Raw genomic sequence first — 22,046 nt, 5'->3', positions numbered from 1 at the left:
GGCGCGGCCCCGCCCACTCGCGGCGGGACTGACCAATGGTGGGCGGGTGGGCGGGGCAGCGCCCGCCGCGTGGCACTCGGGCCACGCCCCCGCCCGGAGCAGCGGCCGCGCAGGCGCCGCCCCGCCCATCTCGGGAGCGGCGCGGGGCCAGGCCGGGAATGGCGGCGGCGGGAGCGGCGGGTGCGGCTGGGTTGGGCTGGGCTGGGCTCGCTGTGACAGCCAGCCCCGCACAGCTTCACTGACAGCGCGCTCGGAATACAAAGTTGCCCCTCCAGTGTGCTGCTTTTAGCTGGGGCCGGGTTAATTTTCTTCACAGCGGCTGGTACGGGGCTGTGTTTTGGATTTGTGCTGAACACAGTGATGATGATGATGATGATATGGAGATGTTTTTGTTATTGCTGGGCAGGGCTTACACAGAGCCAAGGCCTTTCCTGATTTTTGTACTCCCAGGCTGGTGGGGAAGCTGGGGGAGCTTGGGAGGTGACACAGCCCAGACAGGTGACCCCAACTGACCAAAAGGACATTCCAGACCATGGAACATCACGCTCGGTATATAAGGCACGGGAGGAAGGAGGAAGGGGAGGACGTTTGCAGCGATGGCGTTTGTGTTCCCAAGTGACCCTGAGGTGTGATGGGGCCCTGCTCTCCTGGGGATGGCTGAGCACCTGCCTGCCCATGGGAAGCAGGGAATTCATTCCTTGCTTTGCTTTTGTGCGCGGCTTTTGCTCTCCCTATGGAACTGCCTTTGTCTCAACCAGCGAATTTTCTGCCTTTTACCCTTCCGAGTGTCCCCGATCCCGCGGGTGGCGGGGCCTGGCTGCCGGCTGGGGGTGAGCCACGACACGCAGCCAGCACCGGGTGTATGTGCTGATAAATCACGTCAATAATGCGCCTCTGCCCGCACCTCAGCGCGGGGCTCCATTCCATTCTTCTCCATCCCTGAGCCCGGCAGGGCCCGCACGGCTCCGCCCGAGCAGCCCTGCCCGGCTGCTGAGGCTGTGTTCAGCCAAATTCTGCCCTTGAATGATCGTGGGGCTTCCCTGGGGGCTGAACCTCACCGTGCGCCGAACCGCGGGGTTTGACTGCAGTGCTCTCCTTCCAGGCGGGCCTGGAGGGCAGTGCCATGGCTGCCACGGTGACAGAATGCCTGGAGCTCCAGCTGCTGGAGGTGGAAATGCTCCTTTCGATGTTTCCCAAGAGAGGAGAATTCAGCCTGGATGCAGATGCCGTGCCCAGCATCCAGCGCTACCTGAGGAATGCTGCCGGAGCCCTGCCCCCGCAGCTGGAATATCGCATCGCTCTCGATGTCGGGGAGGCCAAGGTGAGAGCTGCCGAGGAGACTTGGTCGGGGTGCTGTTGTCTTTACTCCTGCACACACCGGAAAAGGCTGCCCGGAAAAAAGGGGTAGAAAAACCACCGCATTTTTGTTTGCTCTTTGAGAAGCCTAGAGTAAGAGAAAATCTCAGCTGCTGCTAACATCTGTGTTAGAAATATAATATTGTAAAAATAGCCCCAAATGGCAGACTGCAATTAGGAGGAGTCACAAGAACACAAAAACAAAACCAGCCTATGAGCAGGGAAACCAAACTCTCCGTATAAGGAGTTAGAGCAGTTTAGCTGATTGAGGAAAGGGACTGAACTAATTGGTGTAAATACTTGCACAGAGAACACAGGTCTGAGTGCATACTAATGCAGTGCCTGGAAATTGAGAACAGACAAACTCAGCCTGAAAGCCATTTTCCATGGAATGAAGGTAATCAAACATTAGAACAATTTACTGCGTGGCCTCATGATTTTTTTTTAACTTTAGGTACAAACTTAGGTGTCTTTCTAAAATGTACCCTTTCACCAACCTACAGAGAGAAGTTTTATGAACCATGTAGGGAGGGCTTGTGTAGGAGTAGTGGGGTTTTTTTCCCATAGCAGATCATCAAGGGACTTGTAAAGATAATTAGTCATTTCATGATTCACTTGTGTCTACAGGACTATCATATGATTGTGCGCTGTAGTGAGTACCCCCTGTAAGTCTACAGGAGCTTGAAGCACTGCGGACACATAAATCCTTTCCTGCTCTTGGACTAGAGGCAGGGTTCAGCTGCCAGAGAACTGTGGTGCTCTGTTTGAAGGCACTGTAGGAATAATCAAGACAAATTCAACAGCCCAGTGTTCAGAGAAGATAAACTTGGGGTCTCCCTGACCTGAAATGTACATAAATCTTTTCATCCCCTATAATCCTGATTCCTCTTTATGGTGATTACTTGCTTAAAATAATGGTAACACACAGAATCACACAATGGTTTGGGTTGGGAGCAACCTTAAAGGACAGGTATTTCCAACACTCCTGCCACATGTCTCTATATGGCGTAGGTACAATCACAAACACCATTCCATGTAACTCTTGGCCTTTTTTTCCAGCAGCTGGGCTGAGTTCATTAGTCATTGCATTTGGTAAGGGATGAGATTATCAAAAGCCCTTGACTCCAACAGTTCATTGCTGTAGCAACACCGAGCTAGAAATATCCCTGGAGGGTAACTGTGTACCTTCTCCCAAGCGACAGCATTCATTCTGGGAACAGCACAAAAGCTGCCTGGATAACCTGGGAAGTTGTGAAAGTGGCAGCATGATGCAACACAAGAAAAGGAACAGACAAAAGGAGACAAAAGGGAAGAGGGAATAGTTCCAGTCAGTTGGATGCTGCTATCCTGATTCCATCTCCTCATAACCTGCCTCTGTCAGGGAAGAAGAATCTCATGTGTCTTCAGTAGCTGCAGAATTAATCTTTTCTCTTGTGTGTGTCTTCTGTTTTTAAGGTAAAGGTGGAGTTGCAGGTTCTCCTTCCTCATATGTACCCTCAGGTGGCTCCTCAGCTTTTTGCCAGATCAGATGCTCTGCACAGACAGCAACAGTTGGAGCTCAATACTCGTCTCAGGTCTCACATCAGCTCTCTGGATCCAGGAGATCTGTGTGTATGTGAGGCTGTGCAGTGGGTGAAGGACAACTCCCTGCCCTTCTTGGAAAACTGTCAGATCTCGTCTGAGTGTGCTGCTAAAGCAGTCAGGGCTAAGGAAATCCTGCATCGCATGTGGATCTACAGCCATCACATATACAGGCAGGAACTGAGGAAAAAGATTTTTGACTGTGCTAAGAAGTTAAATCTGACTGGCTTCTGCCTAACTGGGAAACCTGGTGTCATCTGTGTGGAGGGACTCCAAGAAAACTGTGAGGAGTTCTGGCGTGTTATTAGATATCCCAACTGGAAGCACATTTCATGCAAGCATGTGGAGAATATAGAAACAGAGGGGGGAAGCATTGATAATCTTCGTCTCTTTCACAGTTTTGAAGACCTGCAGTTTCAGGCACATGGTGATTATGGCCTGAGGAATGACTATCACATGGATCTTGGCCAGTTTCTAGAATTCCTGAAACAGCATCAAAGTGGACACATCTTTCAGATTTTATTTGGTGTTGAAGGCAAACTTTCAGATAACTGAGAGAAACTGTTTATGAAGAGTTCTAATTCTGGAGAGCAAGAGGTGTTGCTAACACTGAAATATTTTGCCTTACAGCTACTGGGAAAAAGGAAACTTAACATCTGAGGTGAATGGTTCAAGTAGGTCATCTCAGCTTTTGTGCTCAACTGCCATGTATTTTTGAGATGTGTTCACTGATTTTCTAAGACTCTGAAACTGGCATTTGTCTCTGTGAGCCATGCCTGATACATATTCCACAGTTCGTTAGGAATTATACACTTCTGTCTCCTCATCTGTACTGTGCTGTATGAATTTCTTCCCATCTCATCTGAACCTACTCTCTTTCAGTTTAAAACATTCCCCCCTGTCTTGTCACTACGTGCACTTGTAAAAAAGTCCCTTTCCAGCTTTCTTGTAGGCTCCCTTCAGGTACTAGATGGTGCTATAAGGTCTTGCCAAAGCCTTCTGTCCTCCAGGCTGAAAAATCCCAATTCTCTCAGCCAGTTGTCATAGGAAAGATGCTCCAGCCCTCTGATCATTTTTTGTGGCCCTCCTCTGGACTTGCTCCAGCAGGTCCATGTTCCTTTTATGTTCATGTCCCAGAGCTGGATGCAATGTTCCATTTGGGGTCTCACAAAAGTGGAGTGGAGGGTGAGAATCACCTCCCTCAGCTTGCTGGTCATGCTGCTTTTGATGCAGCCTAGGATTCAGTTGGCTTTCTTGGCTTCAAGTGCACATCTCTGGCTCATGTTGAGCTTTGTGTCTACCAGTACCAAGTTCCTCTCCTCAGGGCTGCTCTCAATCCATTCTCCACCCAGTCTGTGTTTGTGCTTGGGATTGCCCTGACCCAGGGGCAGGACCTTGCACGCAGCCTTATACACAGACCCACCTGTCCAGGTCCCTCTGGATAGCATCCCTTCCCTCCAGTGTGCTGACTGCTCCATGTAGCTTGGTGCCATCAGCAAACCTGCTGGGGGTGCAGCTGGTCCCACTGTCCCTGTCACTGACAGCCCCTGAGGAATGTCACTCCCACTGGTCTCCACTTGGACATCGAGCCATTGACTGCAACTCTGCAACCAACCATCCTTACCCATCAGTGGTTTATCCATCAAATCCCTGTCTCTTCAGTTAAGGATGTCATGAGGCAAAGTGACTGGCTGATTATGTTAATAACAATTTTTCATCTGTTCAATTCATGGCAATTTTTGTTTACACTGTTAGGCCAAACACCTTGGAAGTGAAAATGGGTCAGAGGAGACAAAGTTTAGTGTTCCACCCTACATTACATAAGGAAATACATATAAAATACAGAAAATAGGAAAAAGCCCCTGTATGTGTAAAAAAAAAATATATATTTAATATTAAATAAAAATACAAATAACTTGAAGAATCCTTTCTTATGTAAAATTAGTATGGAGAGAATTTTCCAGCAGCTTGTAAGAGGCAATGCTGTTAACGGTTCATTAGTTCATTAGGCAGTGTTTTCCTGCAGGGAAGCATGCTGAGTGTGGATGTGGAGGGTGAGTGTCCAGTTTGTAATGCATGATCATATTTATAATAATATATATACATATAATAGGTAGTTGAAGAACACTAATGAGCAGTCCCCTGGAAGGAGCACCAGCCCACCACCTCCCACTCTGTGCCTGAGTGCCTTCATGTGCAAAGGGGTACCAAGCAATAAAAGCAGACTCACTGCTGAGCTGCATGACACCAACACCCAAGCACTCAACAGCAGCTGTTTAAAGACTGTGTTTCAGCACACTTAGCTGATGACAACATAAAAACCAGATATTTTATTTCAAATTAAATACAAGGAAGTGTTTTAATACCCTTCTCATAATAGCAATACACTGAAATGTAGAGGATGGCATTGAAATGCAGAGTGTTTCTGGTTGCTCAGAATATGATTAATGTATTTTCCTTCACTGTGGTAGGTTGTGGTAGGTGTACTGTTTGTGTGATCATAATTTCTGCCAAAAGCACAGTGAGGCAAAAATGTTGATATGTTCCTATTAGGCAGTGAGGGAGAAAGTACCTCTCTTTCTGAATTTGGGACCTGTAATCTGCAGCTGTGACAGAGCTGAGGGGCTAGACAAAATTAGTATTTGGTTTTCTAGAGATAATCTCTCTCGTAAATACTAGAGAGAAACAGAAATGTTCAAGTAACCTTTTTTTCCCAGAACCATCCAGAAAACATAGTACATTTTTCTTGGAGTGGTAATTGTTTAACAACTAATAATTCCTCAAAGTCTATTCCTGACATTTTGATATTCCCTTTTTGTCAAGAATGTGGAGTTCAAGAAATTAGACCAAACATTTGTAATGGATCAGAACAGTGGTTATCTTGGTGGGGGAATTAAATCCTTGATCTTATACAGGACATTACCTTAGCTAATGTTAAATGTTAGTATTGTTAAATGTTATTGTTAGTAATGGTAAAATGTTCTGATTAGATGTGAACAGAAGGTTCTGCAGATTTGGTTCTTCTAGAAAATTTTCATTTCATAACTCCACACAAGAGTGACCAGTAAGCATTTTCTCTGGAATAAAATACTCTAACCTTATGGTTGTTTAAAGTTTTTTTTTTTTTTTTAATAATAATAGGTTCAAAAATTATGCAAATTACACTGTGACTGTAATGGATAAAATATCAAATGTATTTTTAAGCGCCCATTTATCTGCTTAAGTTCCCATTGAAGTTTGTGACAAAACTCTTGACTCAAGATATAACCATTTTTTTCAAAAAAATCTGTCAGATTGTAGTGTAGGATATCTCAATTAAAATAACCATCAAAATAACCAAACACAAATATATCTCTCAGATTAATTTTTATTTTCTGATGTATAATTGACGATGTCTTGATCTGAGTTTCTAACCAACTACTATGAATTAGAAAAAGTTTTCTGCATCTTAAAAAATTAGCAATTCTTAGACTTTCTAGGCAGAAACAACTTTAATATTTTAATGCTTTTTAAGTGCAGCTGATTTGTTTGTTCTTCATTAAATATTTACAGTTTCACTTTCATGGCCTCTTCAGGCCAGGTGTAGGAGTCAGCCACAAAGCTGTTGTAATCAGTGCTGTACACCTGAGAGCGGATGAAGGCTTCGAGGTCCTTAGGCTGAGGATAGGTGGAGGCAGTGTTATTCCTGTAGGCTTCTTCTGCGAGCTGGAAAGATGCATTAAAATCCTAATTAGTGCTCATAAACTATCTGAGTACACTTAACATGATATAAAAGTAGGAGTTAGTTCAAAATCAAGATGAGACTTGGCCCTTTCTGGTGCTGGCGGTCCCCTGTGTTCACACTGGCTCCAGGTAGTTCCCTGTGAATACGACTACAACAGGATGATGTTTGTGTTTAAGTGGGTCTGACTTGGGCTACTTTTGAACAGGATTATGTGTTCAGACTGTTACAAATACAGTGCTCCTCTCTGCACTGTCTTAGCTTTCACTGTGCAGTGGTGGATAAAATATTCCACAAGCCCCAAGCACTGAGATACAATTTCTGCTTTTCTCTCATCACTTTATCCTGGTTTACAGTCTTCGCAAAGCACTGTAAGAAAAGTGTGATTTGTTCAAAGCTTCCATGCTCCTTACATATTAGAGAAGTTTAGTATTTACCATAGCTTGATAATATACTTCAAAAAAAGTAAACACATGGGAAAAAAATAGTCCTATGCAGTGCACAGAATGGCTGGGGGAAATACAAATATTTGCTTGCTCTTTTCTCACCTAGACCATACCTAAGTGAATCAATTATGCGTCACAAATACAACTGCACAAAAATTAAGTTTAGAAGGGGTTGGAGCTCTCTCAACACATCAAAGTAGCCTCTCACATCTGAAGATCACCTACTTGAAAAACAAGTATCTTCAGACTGAACATTGATCTGTGAAACAAAGGAAGTCTGGCAGACAGGTTTTATGCAGCACTGTGAAAAGATCTGCTTGAAACTATTTGGCAAACACTCTAATGCTCCTCCTTTGAATAAAAGGGAGACCTTCTTCTTCCTGCTTTCCTTAGCTCTCTTTAAAACATAAATGTTCCAGTTGGGTGAGAAGCTGAGACCCCAAATTGCCTTATTAAGACTTCTTTTCCAGGATTACTCTGAATCCCAATTTAATTTGATTAAGAAGCACTTTGGGTGTTTATACAAGCATATCTTCAGGTCTGTGCACATAATTATTGAGGTTGAATAGGGTCTGAATTCATACCCGATGCTTGGTATTCCAAAATATTTTGATAGTGTTCCTCTCCTGGAAAAGGCAGAGGCCTCTTGGGTTGGGTTGTATGAGCCAGAATAAGTATTTTCAGGAATAAAATTTCAACAGAGAACAGGCAGAAGGAATCACTTGGTAACATTTTCCTTCTTTTGTATTTTCTATAACACGCACAAACAGAGGAGGAATTTCTATCACTGTGTTTCTGCCAAACCAAGAGCCAGTTTGACTTTGCCTGAGGAATTTACATAACATTTTCACATCTACAGAGCGGAGTTACTACTTGCCTAAGGAGACATGAACTTTGAGAAGGATTTTTCCTTTTCTTAAATATACAGAATGAGTGAAGTTATGGAAACTGTTTCATGTATGAGGGTTCCTTGTTATTCTTTCAAAAGCATATGAAGAGGAATTATTCACAGTAAGGTGACAAACACAGAAAAGAATAATTTTAGGAAAAAAGGTCACAGAGGACAAACAAAAAGTTGAAACTGATAACCATGAAGGGGCACAAGCCCTTCAGCTGTGCAGCTGGCATGACTGTGGTGAACAGCAGAGTCTGTGCTCTACAGACATACACACTTGCTGTAGATCCACTGCTCTCCTTGTATTTGGATTGCCTTTATATTTCTGAATTTAAAATTTAATTTTGAAACTGCTGCATGTCCAATATGGATTCAAGCAAACCAACTTGTGCGAAGGTGTGTTAGGTGATAAAATCAAACCATGTAGAGCTCATGGGAAGACAAAAAGCCACAAAAGGCTGAAAGGACTTACCCTCACAGCAATTTTCAGTGACACATCCTGAATAGTGACTAATGGAGGGTAGAGGCGACCTTCCTGTAAATTCTCTTCTGTAACTTGCTGTGCTATAACCTGAAATAACACAAACATGTGTAACTTGATATGCAGATGCAGCTATAGCTTGATTAGACAGTGATATCGTCTTCAGCAAAGAAATGTTTCTGCTTTGGCAAATTCCACAGACACTCCTTAACCCACCTAGACAGCATTTTATAGAACCACCTTTGTCATTAGGAGAAGCTACACAAGAATTAGAAAGGTTGGGAGTTACGCCTTTTTCTCACTCAGACAATAAAAGCTACTTGAGTCTTGAGTAAATCCATGACACACATAAGCTAGCAAATATATCTCATAAACTAGAAAACAGTTCATTGTGAGATATAAATTGCAGTTGGGCCAAAGACTTCTAAAATATAGAGAGGCACCTGTCATTCTGACAGCTGTCACATTAGCCTGTGCAGGGAACAGAACTGAAACCCTTAAGTGTAAAATGCTCTGAAAGAAATTACTGGCACCTGGTATTTTTGCTATCATTAGCTACAATTTGTTTGTCATTTGGGGACTTGAAATAGCCTTTCACGGTGATCCAGATGTGGATAGAAGGAAAGCTCTGCTCTGGATAACATCTGGTGGAGCCATCTATTACACATCAAGAGGTTCTGAAAACACCAGGCAAGTCCAGGAAACACTGAGAGTTAAAACTGATAAAAAAGCCCAAAGAGAAAGCAAGAAATGCACTTTTGAAGGAATATTCTAGGAAGATACTTGAAACAAAGCACAAACAAAGCCTCCCACAGTTGCTGTCACATCGGGTAACAGGACTCTGTGCGTATGCTTGTAAACATCTAGGACTGCATCAGAACAGGTGTCTGGATGCATCCCTTCCAGCAGAAATAGGTTAATAGTTTGAACTAAAGTAACTCCAGGTTGAAAAGAACTCAGTGTTCTCTTGTGCAGTCTAACTAGAATGCTGGTAGCTGTCCTAAGTTTTTTCCATTTGGAGTCAAAATGCTGACGAGCAATAGGCTCTTGAGTGTAACAAGGGAAGAAAAAGTATTTGTTTACATTTAAACCTGATCTTGAGAAATACAGCAGAGAAAAACCCTCTAGGGGGAGCTAAGAGAATGTAAAATAATCAAGTTACTGCTCTTCATAACAGCAAACAGGCTATTTCAAAATGATACAGAGCCCTTTGATGTGCATCTGAATGTAAGGAGGCACTCACAACATGAGGTCCCTGATGTTAACAGCATACGAGGGCTCTGCAGCAAAGATGAAAGCTGAAGAAATCAACAGCAAGTTGCTCTTACTGCACTGCATCACTGAAAATTAAAGGTTCAGGAGTGGAGTACTTCTCTTTTGTGATTCTGTTTTTGATAGAAGGCAAGGCACAAAATATTCGGGCAGCGCTCAAAGTGGGAGAGGTAGCAAGGTCAACTGTACAGATGCCACGCTGTTCCTGCAGACATACTCCTGTAACAGCACTGAAAATATGCAAGAACACAAACCCAAGCATTTCCAAAGAGAACAACACCCTCTTCATGTGGTGCTTGAAAAACACTCCTTGAGAACATCAGATCAGTGGTAGGGGAAAAAAAAGATGAATCTACATGTGGGACTACTGAGAAAATAAGAGGTGCCACAGAAAACATAATGGTGCCAATGTATAAATCCAGAATGTAACACCAATTTGAGCAGGGTGTGTTTTTTCTCCACATACTTCAAACAAGAATGGGGTAGAATCATGAGGGGGCATAGAAAATAAAAAAGTTGTGGTTTTTTTGGTTTTTTTTGGTTTTTTTTAATCAAGAAAACAAAAAAAAAATAGACTTGGGAGAAAAAGAGAAGTCTGAAAGGAAATGCAAAGGACAACTGAAGGCGAACATTTCTTATGGTGCTGTAGGGAAACCAAATCATAAATCATCAAAGAGCAGAAAATTCCGAGTTTCTTTTTCCACAGGACTCATAATTAAAGTGTGACACTAATTGCCAAAAGATGTTAAAATGTATAAACATGTTTTAAAAGCCACTAGGCTCATTTATGAAGGAAAAATCCATACAGAGATAAAACATCCAGCATGGGAAGGCCATACAGTAAATGTTGCCAGAATCTGAGAAGCCATTTTAGCAGAAGGATCACTCTGTATTTCTCTCATTTATCCTATTTTCCTCAGCTTCTGCTAGTGATTGCTTTCACAGGAAGATATCAAGCAGTTTGGATCCTAGGTACCACCCAGTATGGCTATTTTCATGTTTTAAATATTAATTAATTCAAGTTTTTAATAGGAAAAGTAGCAAAGCCTCATTGCAGAATCTAAAGTAAAGGCAACCAAGATAAAATGGCATAAAACAAGTGGAGACATCTTGGTTTTTGGAGGACATATTCTCCATAATGAAAAGATTTTGTAGGATTATTTCTGAACTAAACTGCAGGTCACACATGCAGGACTATTTCATTAGTTCATAATTCTCTGCCTCTTTTGTTGTGTTTGGTAGGACTTAAAAGAATAGGCACCATCCCTTGCCATCACAGAACAAGTGCCCACAGTTAAGAGGTATTACAGCTTACAGTACCTCAGATTTATCATCCAAAGTCAAAGTTACACTCTGTTTTACTTGGCAGGAAGAAAAGAGCGTTGAAATAAAAATCTGTTCTAGTTACAACAGCTACTTATTTGTGACTTCAATCCGATTTATTTTGAGATGTGGCAAAGCAAGAAGCAGGAGGTGCAGGCATGCACCTTGGGCTGCTTCCTTTTTATAATTTCTTTTTTTCAGGTAAGCTATACCTTGGCCAATCTAAAAAGGTCCCTCTACCCAAAATGCATGTGTTTGGTTCTCTAAATTTTGCAGCATCTGGGATGCTTCAGTTTCAAATGAGGAATACTAAGCACTATTCTAATACCTCCATGAAACTATTCTGATTTTATCCTTCCAGTATAAAAGCCAAGAACATAAACCAAAAAGAGCACTTTTGCTTTTGCTTTGCAGTGTGACTATTCAGCTAAGGGTCTGCACAGCCCTGACACCTCTTCTGGCAGACCCCTGTGGCACTCATCAGCTCAGCTCAGCCAAGCCCCCCAGCCCCTCACACGTCAGGAGACCAGATGTGAAAGCCCTGAGCTGGGAGCAGTAAAGGAGCAGCTACCCAGGGATCCTGCCACCAACAGAACTTCCTATGCAAGACAAAACCCACATCTTTATATGTCAAACTTTTCTAGAGATTTTACTAGGGGAAGGCAACTGTATAGCAAAACCTGCACCAAGAGTCAGGAAAGAATGACTACCTCAAGTGAGAATTTAAAAGCTTCCTCACAATTTCTTCTACTATTGAACTTCCCTGACTATTAAATTTCTTTGTTCAGAACTGATTTTTTTCTGGCTTCATAGACTGTCACATGAAACACAGTTCAATCCACAATGTGCCACTTTTTGTCATCAGCTCTCACCATACAGGAACCATTTCACACAAACCAAAATGAAGCAACTTCTAAATGAAGTAGGACAACTCTAACACAGCAGTTTAGACCAGGAAGTGAGGATCACCATATCCAACTGAAATTACAGGGGAGGATTTAAAGGGAAGATATAATTACCCAAAGGCTTAGGAGATGGATCATTGCCCTTTTATGATGGTTAAAGCCAGTGGAGACAGGCTGGGCTTTTTACTAATTTTAAAGATGGAAATTGTGAATGTCTTTCTTACAGAGGGCAGGCTGTTAGCAAACCCCTTTGAAGATGCCACAGCACGCACCTTAAAAAACCTCTGAAAGTCCAACAAGGACAGCATGCAAGTGCCCACCACTTAAGAAAGCTCTGTATGACATAGGATCTCACTGCCTATCATAGGATCACACTGCCTATCAGCTCCCTTCAGCCAAGGACCACTTTCTTCCCTTTAAACCATGAAGAGCACAGAAGGAACAAGAATCTGGCATGAAATATTCCTTAGAGAAGCTGCAGGAGCTGAATAATGCATTCACACATCTGCTAACTGGTGCAGCTTTTTTTCCCTCTTTTTTTTTAATTGTTTCATAATTCAAATTCAAGCAATTTTGTAAGCAAAAGATTCACATGAGTAACCCCAAAGCTACTAACATCAATAATAATAATTCCTTTCAATCTACAATCAAACCTATGTGCCTGAGCATGCAAACTGTACATGTGTGCATTTACCTGTGGTAACACTGTACTGAAATCTTTCTTTTTTATCCTTCCCAACAGAAGGTATAGTTTATGCCAGGTGTCCCTAGGCCAAGTGTTAACTTTTTAAAATGACTTGTCCAAATACAATTTATAAAATAAAGACCTTACACAAAAAGCAGTATTTTCCCCATTGTAAAGTTTAGTTCTTTCTGTTTAATTGCTCATTAATACTAAGTCACTAAATTAATGAACTTAAATAATTTTGGATACAGTACCTCAGCAGTCGTGAGGAATACATCCTCATCAATATGTCTCATTCCACATGAAATAACACCAAGGGCAACTCCTGGGAACACATAGGAATTGTTGCCCTGTCCAGGATAGAGAGTTTGTCCACTTGGAAGAGTGACAGGATCAAAAGGACTTCCACTGGCAAAAATCCCACGTCCCTAAATTGTAAGAAGAAAAAGAAAGCACATTAATTGAGAGATTGCTGTTGAAATATTTCTCACATCCTTTTAAATATCCATCAATAAATATCCATTTAAATAATGTGAAAGCTGGGCTGAATCTATTTAGCATCTCTTCTGAGAGGGTGTTAGAGCTGTTTGCCTGAATATGTCTCAAGAACATCAGGATGCAGATCCTGGAGACTACTGATGATTCTCTGTGGCTGTCTAACCCAATCTGTACCATTTAGAAGGAGAGAACTGAAGCCAGCAGTCATTATTCACTCTGTGCATCCATGCCAGAAGAAGCTCCATGGGAAGTACAGAGTCGTAAAACCCTAAGTGGGCAATAGTGCTATGGTAGCAACAGGTGATGCTACTGGACTTTTTTCCCAATAACAAAGCACCCAAAAAATGATACTAAGGCAACTAAATGTTGTGCTTTTGGATGGGGTGATTTCTGAGGAACTGTGGGCAGGCAGAGCTCTCTTTTCTTCCCAATCACCCTCTTCAGGCCCTTGAGCCCATTCCACAGCTCAACAGAATGACCAAGGTGCAAGCTCTGTCCCAGGAACATCATCCCAGAGAGCAACAGCACAAGTCAGTGCAGAACCTCCTCTGCCAGCACCTTGGGGGTCCCCTCTTTGTAACATACTGAGCAGGGTGAGGGCACCAACTCAGGCACCTGCCAGGACTGATAAACCATTAGAATGTTTCCCAGCACGTTTCTGGGTAATGCCAGGTAGGGCTGTGGCTGGTAGGGCTGTGGCTGGCAGGGCCCAGGTATCATGCCCAGACTGGTGCAGGCAGGCAGTAGGGAAGAGCCAGCCTGCTTGGGGAATTAAGGGAATTCAGCTATATGGGTAATGGTTACACCATAACACTTGTCCTGAGGACATGAGATCTGCCTCTAACTCAGTTCAGGGTGCAGTTCATGTGGGAGTGGCACTGCACAGGGCTGGTGCCTGCAGCCCAAAGGCTCCTGGCTCCTGCTCTCTGGGGAGGGAGCACCCTCAAATTTAAACACTGAATTTAGGTGGAGAAGAAAAGACAGCCTTTATTTATGCTAGCACTGCTAAAGTGATAAACATCACTGTTAAATACTTCAGAGGCACTTTGTATCAGAAATATCTGTATGTTTTAGAGAACTGGAAACTGAAATGCATTACAGTGCATTTTAAAATAGGCCACTGTTGCTTTTCAGCTCTTCAGAAGAATATTCTGTTTTGTTTGGTGTCATGCACTATAATCCTGGCCTGCTTATTAAATGTTTTGGTGACAAATCAAATACTTCAGAGTGTCTTTTGCTCTGTTTACCACTTGTGGTTACCCACTACAACCAAGCCTTCATGTAGATTGCTTCCCTGGCTCCTGCACTGTGCTGTAATTACATCCAAGCTGTGGAGAATGGACATGCTAAATTTGTCTTTTAAACACTGAGAAACTGTCATTCAAAATGCCCTGTATTTGACATGAAATCCAAATACACCCACTATGAAACACATATACGTTTTAAATTCTAGGCTGAATTACAGGATAATGTGTTTATCGGTACTTCTACAGTAAATAAGCAAGCACAGTGCTCTTAATTTTTACCTACATTTATGTAACAGAAAACTTTGTAAGAAGAATCAATTTACCCCAGTTCTTAATACAGAATGATTTTAAAGATTCTGTTTCATGTATTGAAATATTTTCTTACCCAAAAGAGTATTTATGAAATCTCAAATGAAAAGCATGCCACTGTGTGTATATATTACACAAAATGGCACAGTTCATAATGCTTTAGTGATTGATGGTGGCTGATGCTTTGGTTATAAAAGATTATGAGTGTTGCCTACACCAATAAAAGCTATGAAATGTTTTTGTAAGAGTGCAAGCATGCAGTGAATTCAATGAAATTGTCTTGATAAAATCTGAAAAATCTTTTAAATTATTTTACTCATTTTATCTATGTACAGAGACATGATTAGTACCTGCTGCTCCACCCTCTGTCCTCCTCCCTTTTAAAATTTCATTTCAGACTTTTCATGACTTATACTGGAAAGATGTTAATCTTTGCTTACCTCTGTGTATTTGTAGCACTGCTCAGCAGTACATTCTGCTTTGCTGGTGGGATTGCTGAGAGCAAAAATTATAGGACGTTTGTTTAGAGCAGCCATATCCTTAAGAATTTGTGGAGTAAAAGCACCACCAATTGCAGCAACTCCTAAAGAAGAAAAATACACATATCACAAGTAGACAAATTAAATTAGTTCAAGGTAAGACAAGCATGTCACTTGTAAAAGAACAAAGCTCCATTCTCTCTTTCTCCCTCTTCAAAATGGAGTTCAACCTTTTTCCTAACATGTAGTTGGAATAAAGTTTTGTATAAAAGACTTTGCAATAGTGAAACTTCAGTATTATTCCTAGCATAAAGCACAACCTATTTGCCCCTGTATGATCTGGTGAATTTCTCCTTTCCCTTTCCTCAGGCCCTTTGTGTAAGATTAAAATGTTATCACCTAACCTGCAGCTAGGTCCAATATGGACTAGATAGATGCAGCTCTGGGTCCTAAAGTTCTGTGCAACAGACTGGAGAGTTTCTCCCAAATCCAGTGTGTCAGATTTCAGATTTTTCTGACATGATGAGTAAAGTCTCTGCCTTCTACATATGAGCTGAGCTGACAAATAATAATTTTGAGTCTAGGCCTTCCCTGACAGCAACAATTTCTTTAATACATCCCTTTTCATTGCACTGTAGATGCTTTTCTATTTCCTGTACTGTCCACACTTATAAATGCTATTCATAGGAACTGAATGCCACTCTTGCAGGATGAAATCATCTAACTTAGCTTGCACTCTGCTGCATTGCAGACTTGCAGCCAGAACTTAGATCTTGGACCTCAGACAATTCACAAACAAAGAGGGGGGTGTGTGATGTTTTTGAGATGCCAAGTACTCTCGTATTTCTGAATAATCTACAAGAGCTGGGAATTCAAGGATATCCACACCTTCAGTGAAAATAAACAGATAAACAGATCTTGGATTAAAACGACTTTATTTTACTGGAGGCCTCTCTCACCTGGCTTGGAGAGAAGGCAGCCTCCTTTGTCCTCACAGACCCCAGTGCCTGACACCCCATTCTGCATTCCACACAGCATCTGAGTTTCAAAATCAGGGAAAACAGCTTGTTTTCCCTCTCCTGGGGACTGGAAATGGATTAAAACCCAGGCTGGGAGAGGAAAGCCTGGAACTTGAGCCTTTCTCAGGTCAGTACTGTAACATCTCATCACTGATGCTCAAATGAGCATCCTGTCAGTGCCCAGCCTAAAAGAACAGCTTGGGATTTGCCTGAGGAGAACATCAGGTCCTTGGGGGGAGATGAAAGGGGCCCTCCCTGCCCAGAGCTGGCTCTAAGATTGTGCTTCCAGACAAACATTTCTTTAAGGCATCTCAGAGTATTTTCTGATCGATTCCACATGAAGCATGGTATCATCTGTTACATACTATTATTTTCTGCAACTCTGAGCTCTCTGTACTTGACCTTCTATGAATGGACAGGGATGCTTAGACGCAAAAGCTCTGACAGACCAGCTGAGCCACTCTGTGTTTGATGAACAGCTGTATAAGAGCCTGTTATACACCTTAGTTTCTGGTTAAATCTTCAGCTGCCAAATGTTTAATGGCCACTAAAACTGCTTCTGGACAGCCAACACTAAGAACGACAACTATCTTCAGATTTAAGGTAAAACAAAATGTTTATGGCTATTTTTTTTAATTGCAGTTTCTTAGACTGGGTCTATCTAAATTAAGGCTTTTCCTTGAGCCATTGCAGGCAATGAAATGTGTATAAGGATTTGCTCAGACAGAGCTAAGTAAAACAGTGGGAGGAGGGCTATCAATGTATTTCCCCATGACTCCTGGTACTCCAGGGAACATACCAAATGTCTAGTCACTCAAACCAAAAATCCCCAATATTAGTTTCTATTGCTGTTTCTGATGGAAGAGACTTCATTATACAGAATTGATAAGAGAAAGTGACCTTGAGTGAGAGTCACATAGCTTTATACGTAAAAATTACGCACAGAAAAACCCATGTTTCATGGCAGCAAATCTTCCCAAAGCATCCACACACCTTTATCTGGATAAATATTCATTCATTCTACTCTTCTGTCCCTCTAGCTTTTTCAGCCTTGTAGTATACTAAGTAAATTCTCTGGACCACTTGGGCTCCTCTTCCAGTCATATCTTCATGTAGCATAGGAAAAGAAACACTTCATTTACCTCACTGGTAAAAGCGGATTTTACTGAACAAGGACCATGTGGTGTAGGCATAGTCAAAAAGGTAGCTGTTAAAATGTAGGACAATTATCACTGTGGCATTTCAGTTTTCTAGCACCTGATGAATGAGTTTACTAGCCAGATAGATTAATCTTCAAGTCTTACTTATTTAAAAAAAGACCAAGAGTACTTGCAGTTCACTCCTGAAACTGTCACTGAAATACAATAACCAAACTATAGAGAGCTGAGCAATCCTTTATTGAGATCACAGTCCTTCAGCTTTTACAAAAGAAAAGGCACTGTAAAATCTGCATTTTGGTTTGCAAAAAGGACTGCTGGCTAAGGACTTAAATGTGAGGAAAAAGAAGACTCAGATACAGCACCCTTGTATTTGCATAGCTTTACATGAGCTTAGCTCAGTTTTCTCACTCTAAGTTATCTGTATTGTATTACATCTTCCACATTACACCAGAAATAATTTAGGAAGGTGGTAAGGTCCTCCATCAGATGTTTAAACCCAGTCAGATTCTTTCCCCTGTAAAATGGATGCATCAGAATGAAAGCAGTGTTACATGCTTGGATAGTTACTATTTGTTCAGTTGCTTAATAGAGTCCATTATGCACCCAGTGTTTTCTGAAAACACACAAAGGTAAACTCTGTTCAGAGGAACTTGATCTTCTCTTCAGACAAAGCCACATCCCCATTTTTTTTCCCAACAAAGAATAAGGTCATTGCCTTAAAGTCAAAGAAATTACCTATTAGCACGGATGGTTTTATATCTTTAACAATATCTTCTAGATTTTTCATTTCATGATGTTGATGGGCAAAACGCTGTTTCTCATGTGTTAATGAGGCACGGCCCTGAATACAGAACAACAAGAAAAATAAATTTAAGTTTAATGGAGCCTAATATCTTGTTTATATATCTGGTTTAACACATTCTATTTTCATTTCTATTTTTGCACCTATCATATCAAATGAAGCTACAACTGTGTACAGCTAATATGCTTAGGCTAATTTAGGACTAATCTATTTGTCTAAGCAGTCAATAAATTCAGTAATTGTACTTTAAATCAAAAATAGCTGTAGAATACCACAGTATTAACATCTACTTGAGCAATTATACGAGATTTGTAACTCAGCAAAATAAAAATAGTTTCTGCCAGCTTTTTCAGCTTTGCTCTTGCTGAAAGGATGGAGACTATACGGTGTGAGTATTTAGACAATAGTGGAATGTACATTTTTCTTCACATTTTTCATATTTAAGTCACTCATTATTAAGGATGGAATATAAAAATAATTCCAACCAGATGTCTGGTGCACTGTTTCTGCACTAGCAAAATTGACTCAGCTGTGAAAAAACTTTTGCCCCGATCTCTACTGGCAATTTCCACTCACCAATGCCCAACAAGGTTTCCAGAGTATGACAGAAGCAGGAGAAAGGGCTTTAGAGTATCACTGACATTGACTTGGGCTGCAAGGTGGGTTTGAGCTCAGTGTAATGTGGAGTGCAGGGTGAGAATGGACCACAGTTTGTGAAAATGCTGTTAAATGTCTAAATATGCAGAGCTTTGTCTGACATCTGAAAATGTCAGCAGAAAAGTTTAAAATGAGCACACCGCTGCTCCTTGTTTTAGTCTCGGACCTGCAGAAAATATCACTGCAAATGCACTTTTCAAACACAAGTCGAGAAGATGATTCCAGCCCTTCAAACATCTTTCAATTTCAGACAGAAAGATGCAGATTAAACAGATATATAGGGAAGTACATGAGGAAAATTGAATGCTGAATATAATTTTGACCAATAGCCAGAACAGATATGTATCATCTCCCTGGCCACACCTTTCACAACTGGTAAAATGAAAGTTTCCTTAATCTTAGCAAGATTATTAAGGCTACACAGAAGTATTGGAACAGAATTCATTCCATGATTCCACCAAAGTCGATGAATTTGAAAGTTTCGGCTCAATTTAGGCCTGCACACATCATCAGACATAAGCCACAATTAGCTTTTCTAACAAAACTGAGAAAGCTGATGCTTCATTTCAGACCACAATTCTGCAGTGCGGCAGCTTGTGGCCGTGCCAGTCCCATCCCCGAAGCTCCTCTGCTGGTCCTGGCTCAGCCACTGGCAGAGCTGGTGGGCAGAAGAAGAGGCTGTTTCTCATTTCCATCTGCAAGGAACAGTGCTTCCATCCCAAGGGTGCCACAGGAAGCTGTCGTGGGCAGGGCTGACTGAGCTCTCTGCCCCACAGCGTGCCAGCTCCTTTTGGCTCACCCATGATTACAGGGCATTTCCAGAGATCTCTTTTCTCTACACATTTTTATGTCTGGATGGGCTTATGCAGGTCTTAAGTGTTCTCCTAGAGTGATCAGCACAGAAATACTGAGATAGGGACACCTGATTTCTTTTGTGGATAAAATGTGGAATTGTCAGCCCTGAGGGAATGCCGCAGTATTAATCATTTTTGGCATATTCATGCCTGAATCATTCCACCACGGTATGCATTCTGCAGCCTGCCATTTCCCAGCATCCCAGCAGATGTCCCCACAGTCTGCACACACACTTTAGACCCATCTCATTTTAAAGCAGGAATTTTCCTTAACTTCTTCAAGGGAAAAATAAGAAGCATTCTTTTTAGTCAGCAAAGAAGAAACCTCAACATTTATGACTTCCAGACCAAGAGCTTGTTGCTAGGATTAACTCAAAATATTTTAATAAAAGCCACTTCTCATTCTAATCTGCTGATTGGTTGGAATTTAAATGCTCGGTGGCAGGTTAGCTGGGGAGCCAGGAGTGAGTGCCCTGGGCCACCATCCAGGCCCAGGCTGCTTCTTGAGATGGTTCCTTAATGGTTCATCCTATTGCTGCTGAGGAGGCCAGTTTTGCATCTGACCTTAAAACACAACCTCTGGGAGACTGCCTTGGGCTACCAAGGAAAAAACCATCACCTCCAAGGACTGTGACCAGCTCACTCCTCAGGCTGTGGCAGGCTGGTAGTTCTGAGCCCCTCCAGGATCTGCAGATCTGGACAGATTGCTCAGGAAAGGTGACCTTTGATTTTTTTCTGCAGTATGTAACAGCCAAGAGATTCAGCTGACATCCCGGTGGATAAAAATCTTGCTATTCTTTCATTTTCAATTTCAGTCAAAAGAAACAACCAAAATCCTTCATGAAGCAGACTTTCTTTTTTATACAGTTTTACACTTGACTGGCTTTTGAGTAGGTGTTAAAACACTTACTGATGAAACACCAGGGATTCCAAGTCCTGACGTTGACAATGATCCCTCATTTAATTGGCTACAAAGGAGTGCTCAAACAGTAAGGATGTGATCCACTGCAGTGTTTTTCAGGCTGCTAGGTACAGAGACTAGTGCTAGACAGGCGGGTCAGCTCAGGTCAGATTAACTTCTGCCTTATCCTAATTTCTATCTGCTCTTAATTTCACACATGATATTCTACCATTCTAACAAAAATATACTCAAACAAACAAACAAAAAACTCAATGCAAGTAAAAACCCAAACACAATTTAAAATTTACTTATTTATTCAGCTTTGGTCTGAATTAGTTTGATCCCATTAGTCAACATAGATCATGTCTCCAAGTAAATATTTTTCCAGCATATTAACTAAGAATGAAATATTAAATTATGTGGCTTAGCAAAAATAACAACAGCTATGTGCATGGACATTTTGCTTGGAAAATGCTTATAAAGAAATTATATGGTTGGGTTGTTTTTTGGTTTTTTAGTATTTGTATTTTAAAATAAATTAGAATCATAGAATGGTTTGGGTTGGAAGAGACCTTAAGGATCATCTCCTTCCACCCAGCCTGCTGTAGGCATGGACACCTTCTGCTAGTCCAGGTTGCTCAAAGCCCCATCCAACCTAGCCTTGAACACTTCCAGGGATGGGGAATCCACAATTTCTCTGGGCAACCTGTTCCAGTGCGTCACCACCTGCACTATAAAAAAATTTCTACTTAATTTCTAATATGAATTGACCCTCTTTCAATTGAAAGATGAAATCCCTCATCCTATCAGTCCCTGCCCTTGTAAAAAGTCCCTTTACAGCTTTCTTATAGGCCCCTTTAGGTACTGGAAGGCCAATAGAAGGTCTCCTGGGGCCTTCTGTTCTCCAGGCTGAACAATCCCAAGTGTCTCAGCCTTTCCTCATAAGAGAGGTGTCAGAAATGTATCTTCACTGTTAATTCAGTGATCCCAAAGGATAACACCTCCCTAAGCTCTACATCCAAGATTTCAAGACCAGCTAGTTGATTACATAACTTCAACAGTTTAGAGGCCAGTCCTTTAGACAGTATTTTTTTCTCCACAAACTGATAAATTCTTAAGTTCTGCTCTCCACCAAGCAGAAAGGCAGCAGCAGGACCATGACTAGTTTTTCTCTGTGCCCTGCCAACAGGGCAAGCAAGAAGGAATAAACAATTCAGTTTTGTGTATCTTCCTTAAAATAAGGGCTTGCCAATCCATTTAGTACAAGGTTCCAGACATTCATCCCTGAATGGCTATAGCTGGAATAAGAAATCACAGAATTTTTGTCAGCCAGTAGAAAGAAGAGGATGGAGCCAAAATGCAGATGTCTCAATTCTGGATTTGTGTGGTTTGCTGTCTTGTCTCCTTCCTGACACTGGAGTGGTGTGAAGTGGCTGGACCTGTCAGTGCTGAGCT

General features: G+C 41.7%; 2 protein-coding genes across 4 annotated transcripts in view; one reads left to right on the top strand and one right to left on the bottom strand.

Annotated features, from left to right (window-relative positions):
- Positions 1–195: 195 nt before the first annotated feature.
- RWDD2A (RWD domain containing 2A) lies at positions 196–6,376 on the top strand. 2 transcript variants are annotated; one of them, XM_030944400.1, is made up of 3 exons: positions 196–322; positions 1,103–1,321; positions 2,812–6,376. In XM_030944400.1, exons 2-3 carry the CDS (start codon positions 1,124–1,126, stop codon positions 3,490–3,492), a joined length of 879 nt encoding a protein of 292 aa, XP_030800260.1. In that variant the 5' UTR covers positions 196–322; positions 1,103–1,123; the 3' UTR covers positions 3,493–6,376. The 2 variants fall into 2 exon arrangements, with proteins under 2 accessions (XP_030800260.1, XP_030800259.1); XM_030944399.1 differs by having other exon boundaries at positions 196–626.
- ME1 (malic enzyme 1) overlaps positions 6,287–22,046 on the bottom strand; it is a 156,801-nt gene continuing 141,041 nt past the window's right edge. For both annotated transcript variants that reach the window (XM_030944389.1, XM_030944390.1), the window contains exons 10-14: positions 18,113–18,218; positions 15,160–15,302; positions 12,920–13,093; positions 8,472–8,570; positions 6,287–6,642 (exon numbers count right to left, since the gene is read on the bottom strand). In XM_030944389.1, coding sequence (XP_030800249.1) covers positions 6,484–6,642; positions 8,472–8,570; positions 12,920–13,093; positions 15,160–15,302; positions 18,113–18,218 — 681 coding nt within the window. In that variant the 3' untranslated portion in view covers positions 6,287–6,483. The remainder of the gene's footprint in view (positions 6,643–8,471; positions 8,571–12,919; positions 13,094–15,159; positions 15,303–18,112; positions 18,219–22,046) is intronic.

Source organism: Camarhynchus parvulus, chromosome 3 (assembly GCF_901933205.1).
Source record: "Camarhynchus parvulus chromosome 3, STF_HiC, whole genome shotgun sequence".
NCBI lineage: Eukaryota > Metazoa > Chordata > Aves > Passeriformes > Thraupidae > Camarhynchus > Camarhynchus parvulus.
Note: the sequence above shows the minus strand (reverse complement) of the source record. Positions and strands in the feature narration are given on the sequence as shown.

Bases quoted from the DNA above. Each gene is read 5' to 3' on its own strand.
- RWDD2A (XM_030944399.1), top strand. From the start codon at position 597: ATGGCGTTTGTGTTCCCAAGTGACCCTGAG. The intron at 627-1,102 runs GTGTGATGGGGC...CTCTCCTTCCAG, and splicing joins TGTTCCCAAGTGACCCTGAG to GCGGGCCTGGAGGGCAGTGC. The intron at 1,322-2,811 runs GTGAGAGCTGCC...TCTGTTTTTAAG, and splicing joins TCGATGTCGGGGAGGCCAAG to GTAAAGGTGGAGTTGCAGGT.